The 7,750-nt window shown below is 44.2% G+C and overlaps 1 protein-coding gene across 1 annotated transcript; it reads right to left on the reverse strand.

Moving 5' to 3' along the window:
* Positions 1-2,188: 2,188 nt before the first annotated feature.
* On the reverse strand, positions 2,189-4,554 carry LOC122005476 (laccase-17-like). The gene is made up of 6 exons (XM_042560512.1): positions 4,427-4,554; positions 4,173-4,324; positions 3,839-4,086; positions 3,628-3,756; positions 2,596-3,552; positions 2,189-2,501 (listed from the first exon to the last, which is right to left on the reverse strand). The coding sequence occupies exons 1-6, from the start codon at positions 4,520-4,522 to the stop codon at positions 2,371-2,373; spliced, it is 1,713 nt and encodes a 570-aa protein (XP_042416446.1). The 5' UTR covers positions 4,523-4,554; the 3' UTR covers positions 2,189-2,370.
* Positions 4,555-7,750: the final 3,196 nt, after the last annotated feature.

A 7,750-nucleotide genomic window follows, 5' to 3' on the forward strand; every position in this document is an offset into this window, starting at 1 on the left:
ATTCAAATTGGATTCGGATATAAAAATCTTCAACTTGAAGTTGATTCTTTTAGGGTCGATTCTATCAAATTAACATATTTGGTTTATTTTTAATGCTCTTAATTGAAAATATGTCCCTACGGTATTTTTTTTATGGGTCAATGGGGAAAATATCTTGATTCTTATACAATTCATCCTTTTCTTCATCCGCACTTTCAAGTAAATTGTTCAGTAGTATAAGAGCATCCATATCAGATACCTTATTCAAATATTTTATTTTAAATTTTGGATAGAATAGCTAAAAAACATTTGTATCAATTATCCTATCCATTTTCTAAATTATGCTTTTATGAACAGTACTTCTCTAAATTTAGGAAATAGATTTTATTCCCTAAATGATGTGGATATGCCCTAAGGGCATAGGGAGAATTAGACAGAAAGAGGGATATTTTGGTCAAATCACTATTTAGGGATTTAAGGAGGGGAGGTACTGTTCATGAGGGGTTTTTAGGGGCTTCTTCTGATTCGTGTCTTCTAAGCCGCCGCCATGAACAGGGGGAGAGAGCTTCTTCGTCTCTCGCCGCCACCAGCGAGCGACGCCTGCTAGCGGTGATCGTCTCCGAGTCGCCTCCTTCCTTCCTCCAGCCTTCTTGACGCGAACACCATCGAGCGGCACCGCCGCCATCGTTTCCCTCTCCACGCTAGCAACCTCACGGACTCCTCCACTCCTCTGTCTCCTTTCCTCCAACTTCTTGACGCGGGCACTGCCGCCACTCACCGAGCCAGCCACGCCGACCGTCGTAAACCAGTCGCCGCCCCCCTCCGACGTCCACTTCAGCGGCCACCTCCTCTTCTTTCTAAGGCCATCATCACCTTATGAAAACACCGCCTGACTCGTGTCGTCACCACCGCCCAACACGCGGAGCCGCTTTCTCCCTCTCCACGTCGACGTCGGCACCGCCTTCGTTGTCGGCCACGCCTCGTTCCTCTCCCCTCTTGTTGTTTCAGTCGGAGGGCCTCTTTTCTGAGCTTGTAGGAGGCCTCGAAGGGTTTCGCTACTGCCACATCCTCTCACACTCGCATCCTCGTCAACACTGGCAACCCTCGTCTCTCTCTCGTCTCGTTGACAGCCCACGTGCTGGCAGCCCACTCTCTCGCTCCACGGCACAGCCACCAGCCGTCGATGTCGCTGCCAGCGTCACTGTCGGCGCTCCTATTGGCAGTTGAATCCGACCAATGGGCACTCCTATTGGCAAATCTGAGTTGTCGACGCTCTTGTCTTCAGATACGACGCTGATCCATGTTTAATGGTGCCTGTGTTCTGACCACTTAGCATTTCGCTCGACCCTTTTGATCTTAGCCTGTCTCCATCCTTTGAGCTATGGTTGTTCCTGGCTTTCGCGTCGTTATATTGTTCCAGCCTGTGTGTTGTGTTTCGGCCTTCATGCTGTTATTGTATCTTGGCCTACGTGTAGTTGTCATATCTCGGCTTACGTGTTGCCGTCATATCCCGGCATGCGTGCCGATGTCATACCGCGACCTGCGTGTTGCTGTGAGATCCAGGCCTGTATGTCGTCTTCCGGATCCAGCTTGCGCTCGACTAGGTGTCGTCATATCCAGCTCTTCATCCTGCTCAAAGTCATATATTCTTTCGAGTCACAACAACTAGAGCAATGCCTCCACCAGCTCACCGATCCACCAGAAGGCGCTCTCCTAGGTTAGGGTATGTTCTCCATTCATATTCTATACGTATTTCATTATTATACGTCTTAGTCTGTTACTTATATATTTGTTGGATTTACCTCAAGCTTCGAGGTACTAGGGACTGGGGCTACCCAGTCGTTGGCTACAGGTAGCATTGACCAGAGGACTTTTGACGATTTCGTCAACATAGAAATCATCTCAGCATATCTCTCTCCGAGACATCGTGATTCGGTCAATATTCCATCCACCTTATCGAACGGTCCGTCGGACTCAGATTTCGGACATGATCACTAAACATTATAGAAGAGATTGAAGAAATAGAAAAGTTGATATATGGTTTATTGAAAATGGATATCTAAATTTAATAAAGTAATTTTTATTTTAAATTATGTATTTTAGATAAGGATGTTGGTGGGGATGTTCTAAGCGAATTAGTGTTAAACGAACTAGAGTTAAAAAAAAACCAGTGATAAAATAAAAAACCAGAGGAATGCTAGGAAGAATATTCACGACCTGGATAGAAGCATGTATAACATATCAATTTTATTCATATGAACAGCCATCGAAATAACGATCGAAAAGTCAAAATCACAACAAGTTGTGAGCATGCGCACACTGAAAGATGACAGAAACCAAAAACTTCAAAAAAGTTTATTCAATTTTATTCATCTACGTGGACGGTGCAGATCAACATGTTGGGAGATCTGATGGCGGAGGAGGAAGCTTCTGGTTTGGGAGGGGTCCATCGTCGACCACCCACGTCATTCTCAGCCCCCAGCTGAGGTGTGCGTCGATATGGCAGTGCATTAGCCAGACACCTGTGAATTTTCATAAATTAAACAACTAGATTTTTTATGATTTTAATTAGTATTTTACTTTGACGAAATAAAATGTTTTTTTTTCTTCACTAACCCGGATTATCAGCCCTGAACCGGACGGCCAGCCATCCCCCAACTGGCACGCCCACAGTGTTCCTCTCCACGGGGTCAACCAAATTGAACCGGCTCGGGTCGTCGACCGGGTCGAAATTTCCGAACCCCCGACCGACCACGTAGAAGTTGTGCCCATGGAGGTGCATTGGGTGGCTCTCCGCCCCCAGCACGCTGGTCCCCTGCAGCACCACCTCCACACTAGTGTTAAACGGTAACCGCACCGCCCGCGTCCCGTGCTCCACAAACGTGTTGTTGGGCGGCGTCCCCGTGAAATTGTAGAAAAATAGAGGCTCCTCCGGGAAGTCCGCCCGGTACACGTGTGGCCGCCGCTGGTAGTGCTCCTGCAGCAGCGCGGTCGTCGGCATCGTGAACGAGACGTTGTTGATCGACGCGGCGAACTTGGTCCCGTTGGGCCCTTGGCAGGTCTGGTTCTTGGGGCACGGGTCAGCCCCGAGCCCGACCGTGAAGAAGAAGCGCCGGTCCACAGCCTGCGGAACGTCCACCGGGTGCCATGCATCCGCAAGGCGGCGGAGTCTCCCGGAGTAGTTCGCGGCATACGCCGTGTCGTTGAGGGCGGGAAGCTTTGGCTTAAAGAGCGGGATATTTTTCAAACTCGACCTCCCATTCGAATTTTGGTACTCCAGGATGCCGACCGCGGTGGTGTTGTCAAAGGTGCCCTGGCCGGTGGCGTACGGACGAATGGCGAGGAGGAAGGAGGCGTTTGGAGCGGCTGAGGCGGTGCGGAGGAGGACATTCGTGGTCTGCCCCGGCGTGACGAGGACGACGTCGACGTCGAGGGGCTTGACGTAGGAGGCATCGGTCTCGACGACGGTGAGGCTGTGGTTGGCGATGCTGAAGAAGAACTCGTCGTTGAGTGCGGCGTTGATGAGACGGAGCAGGTACGTCTTCCCCGGCTTCACCTTCAGCTTAAACGTATCTGATCATTACATTAAAACCGCGTTAGTTAGTAAAAATAATTTAGTTTAAAACTAATAATCATCGATTTAATTACCTTTTTTCGAGCAATTATAAAAAGGCCCAGGAAGCCCATTAATAGTGAAAGCATCGGACACATTTGGGCCGGCACCAGTTCGGAGAGCTTGGGATATAATAGCCTCCGGGTCCGCATTAAACCACTCACCTATTAACAATTAAAATAATCAAGTTTATATATAAATTTTATCTATTATCGAAATTAATTAACCAATTAATTATTTAATTACCGAAGATGATGGGGATTTCCTTGTGAGGTTTCGGGAAGGGATAAGGACTGCCGCCGGTTTTAGGAAGGATGATGAGTGGGCCGTAAACCGTGGCCCGTAACCAGGACGCGTGGGCGTGCCACCACATCGTGCCTCTCTGGCCCGTTACGGTGAAGTTGTAGACGTAGGTCTGGCTCGTTTGGATGGGGCACTGAGTGATGTACGCTGGGCCGTCAGCCCAGCCACTCATTAATTGTCTTATCCCATGCCTGAAACCGTTAATCCATCTAATTAACACACACTTAACACTAATTAAATCTGAAATTCTAACACGATCTTGATGAATCCCCCGTACCAGTGCATAGTGATGTTGTACCGTACGTGGTTGACCACCTTGACTACGATGCGATCGCCCTCTCTCGCGACGATCCTCGGCCCGGGGAACTGTCCGTTGACCGTCACAATGCTCTTGCTCTTGCAGAGCTTCGTTACCTTCTGCATCGTTATCTGAAGAGCAAATTATGAACGTAACCATTCCAAAGAGATTAGTAATTAATTAATTACAGTACGTAAAATATTACAGAACCAGTAGAGAAAGTACACACGCACGTCGAACTTGTAGTGCCTTGTAGTGCTTGCCGCTGAGAGTCGAGCAACAGCCAGCAATATGCTAACAACTAGAAGGGAACTGATCAGGGAAGCCATGTGTAGCTTCCAGAGCTTGAAGTATTCGAGTATTGAGTAGAGAGTGACTAGAGCTCTACTATATATATATATTGACACAACAGGTACTCTTTGTTTAATCTTTACAAGAGTAATTAGGCAAAAAGGAACTTGGAAGGAGTTGGGTCGAGCTGAACTGTAGCGTGCTTTCAAAGAAAATTTTCACTGTTGTGACACACAATGATCAACGGTTCAGCCTTAATTTAGTACACTTGGTGTCATTCGGGCTAGGAGGAGAAAAAAGGAGCTAGGTTAGCTTTAAATTAATTCCGTGATTACAAAGGGATATATATATATATATATAATTTTTGGGGTGGTTTGGGATTTGACTTAGAAGCATAAGCATATGGGTTTGGTGCACTAGAATTCAACAGCATATTATAGCGAGTGCAAGCAAGCACACCAACTCCTTCCTTCGTATATTGTACTTTATTTACATTAATATATGTGTGTTTTTACTGTGAATGGGGCCTCGAGTTGTTAATTTGCTTTGTGACCAAGGGAAACGACTGGACGTATATCATAATTGCATTCTAGTCATTGAAACATATCATATATAGTATACACGTTAATCAAGACAAACAGCTGCTATTTCATTACTGGTTAAAATATTTAAAATGGATAAGCATTTCGACATTTACCTACTGATGTTGTCAATTACGGCCGTATGCGTGGCTAAGTTAAAACTGCATGTTGTGTATAAAATGGCATAGTTAATGCACGATTAGACTAATTAGAAACAATAAAATCAAGATAGCATTATCACACGTACGGAGTTTGAGGATCTCAAAAGATTTGTGGGATAAGCAGTCTAATTACACATATCACATCCGAGTACGTACGTAGAAGTGGCAAGTTTGCTGCTGCCTCACCCGCTTCATGATCTTCTCTTGATCATGTTTGATTTGATAAAAAGCAGTTAAATTGACCTTGTTTTGTTTCAAAGAAAAGTGCCACCTTGTAACTTAGAATCAAAGGAGTCTGATCCTCCTCTAGAACAAAAATATTTAGAAAAAAAGTGTGCACTTTGATAAATTTTAAAATGTGATGAATATTTTGCTAAAATATTGGACAATCTTTGTCAGAGATAGAGAAAATTTTATTAAATTGAAATAATACATACGAAATCAATTTCAGACTATCTGTCAAGATGACCTAAGTTAATATTCTTAGACTGCCAAGCAAGAAAGAATAAATTGCTTAGGATGGCTGAGCTGCCTAGAAGACTGAGTTGTCTTGTATAGTCGAGATATCATGTATGCTTGATCTACCTTATAAGATCGAGCTGTCGCGTCTGTCGAGTTGTCGAGTTACAGAATCGATCGAGCTGTAGAGTTGCTGAGTCGGCAGAGCAAGTCAAGTCACAGATTAGGGATGATAATTTTTTTCGAATCCGATAGAGAATCTGATGTATGATCTGAATGAAGGAGGGTATGGAAGGATTTTTTTGGACCTGATTAAATAATTGACTAATTGGGTATGAAGACGGATTTAGTAGAATCCTACTCATAACGAATATATATATTTCAAAACCCACTAACTATTTTTGTTAGTATTTAATAAGTTTTTATTAAATATGATTAAATTAGGAATCAACAATAGATTTTAGTCTATTTTTGTTGAATTATGTTTTTAGATATTATGTTAATTCTAATGTGCTTTTATTGAATCATGGCAGCTGAATGAATGAAAAAAATTATTAGTATAGAAGATATTCTATCCTCTAATGGGTATGAGTATGAGTATTAGGATAGATATCAGATCTTTCGGTGAATATGAGGATGAGGATGAGGATGAAAGTTGAAAAGATGAAGATGGAGATGGGGATGGGGATGGATATAATAAATGGGGATGGACACAAAGGATATGGAATGTGACCCAAACTCATCCCTATCGCAGAGTGCTCTGTTGTCGAGTGCTCCTAAGTGGACACCAAATGTTTAATTGTCGAGCCGAGCGCTATTGAGTGCTCCCAAGTGCTCTCGAGTCACAAAACTAAGAGTTGGTTGTCAACTAGCGAGTCAGTAAAAAGAGTTGTCGAGGCTTGTGTGACACAATTTCTTAAAAATAAATTCGTCCTCCTCTGATTGTGCTTCAAGTCTATGATGGGCCTCAATTTTTTAGGATACAAAGGCATAATCACGTACAAAACCAAGCACTGGTTATTCATCATGAACTAAGAAAAAACCCATTGCTATCACAGGTAAATTGTCAGACGAGTGCATGACAGAAAAAAATTGGGGAACGAAGGTGGAAGGTTTGGATTTTATCTTTTTTAGTGTATTTTCCTTCTGTGATAATAGCCTTCTTATATAGAAGCATAGACCAAGCAGTCAATGACCAATTAATGATCATTTATTGTCTTTACTAGCTGAGACTCTGGTTTTCATCAACGGTCGAGCGACGACCTTAAACCCTGATCTACATCAATTGTTGAGCGGTGACCTTAAACCCTAGTCTTTATCAACGGTCGAACGACGACCTTAAACCCTAATCTTCATCAACGGTCGAGTGATGACCTTAAACCTCAGTGTTCATCAATGGTCAAGTGACGACCTTAAACCCTAGTCTTTATCAACGCTCGAGTGGCGACCTTAAACCCTAGTCTTTATCAACGATCGAGCGGCGACCTTAAACCCTAGTCTTCATCAACGGTCGAGCGGCGACCTTAAACCCTAGTCTTCATCAATAGTTGAGCGGCGACCTTAAACCCTGGTCTTCACCAACGGTTGAGCGGCGACATTAAACCCTTGGCTCGATGAGCGAGCAAGCGCCGGTCTTATAATTCAAGAATGATGAAGGGCCGACCACGAAATACAGTGGCCACGAAATCGGAAGGTCACAGAATCATAATGAGCAACTTTGAAAACAAAACGGATCGATCGACTAGATAGACTAGTCGTTGCCGATCGGAGGAGCCATGAGGCCACGAGTTTATGCAATGTTGGAAAGACGAGTTGAAAAAACAAATACTAGAAGAAGATAAAACTTAGCCGGACGGACAAGCATTCATTGAAACTTCAAAATTTTACAAAGGTGGAACTCTCAACCTCACGCAAGTTAATATAAGGCATCATCGGGCAGTGATTCAGTCAGCTTGTCCCGACTGATGACCTTACTCGATAAAGCAGCAAAGATGTAGTCGCCTGCCTGGAGTTGGCTGAACGCCCCTTCGATTGCTAGGTCGAACAGGCGAAGTGCCCAGTCGGT

The sequence above is a fragment of the Zingiber officinale genome, chromosome 7B, assembly GCF_018446385.1.
Source record: "Zingiber officinale cultivar Zhangliang chromosome 7B, Zo_v1.1, whole genome shotgun sequence".
NCBI lineage: Eukaryota > Viridiplantae > Streptophyta > Magnoliopsida > Zingiberales > Zingiberaceae > Zingiber > Zingiber officinale.

Coding starts and splice junctions, on each gene's coding strand:
- LOC122005476 (XM_042560512.1), bottom strand. CDS start 4,522: ATGGCTTCCCTGATCAGTTCCCTTCTAGTTGTTAGCATATTGCTGGCT. Junction 4,325..4,426: donor CAAGGCACTACAAGTTCGAC/GTGCGTGTGTAC, acceptor TTTGCTCTTCAG/ATAACGATGCAGAAGGTAAC. Junction 2,502..2,595: donor GTTCAGGGCTGATAATCCGG/GTTAGTGAAGAA, acceptor GAAAATTCACAG/GTGTCTGGCTAATGCACTGC.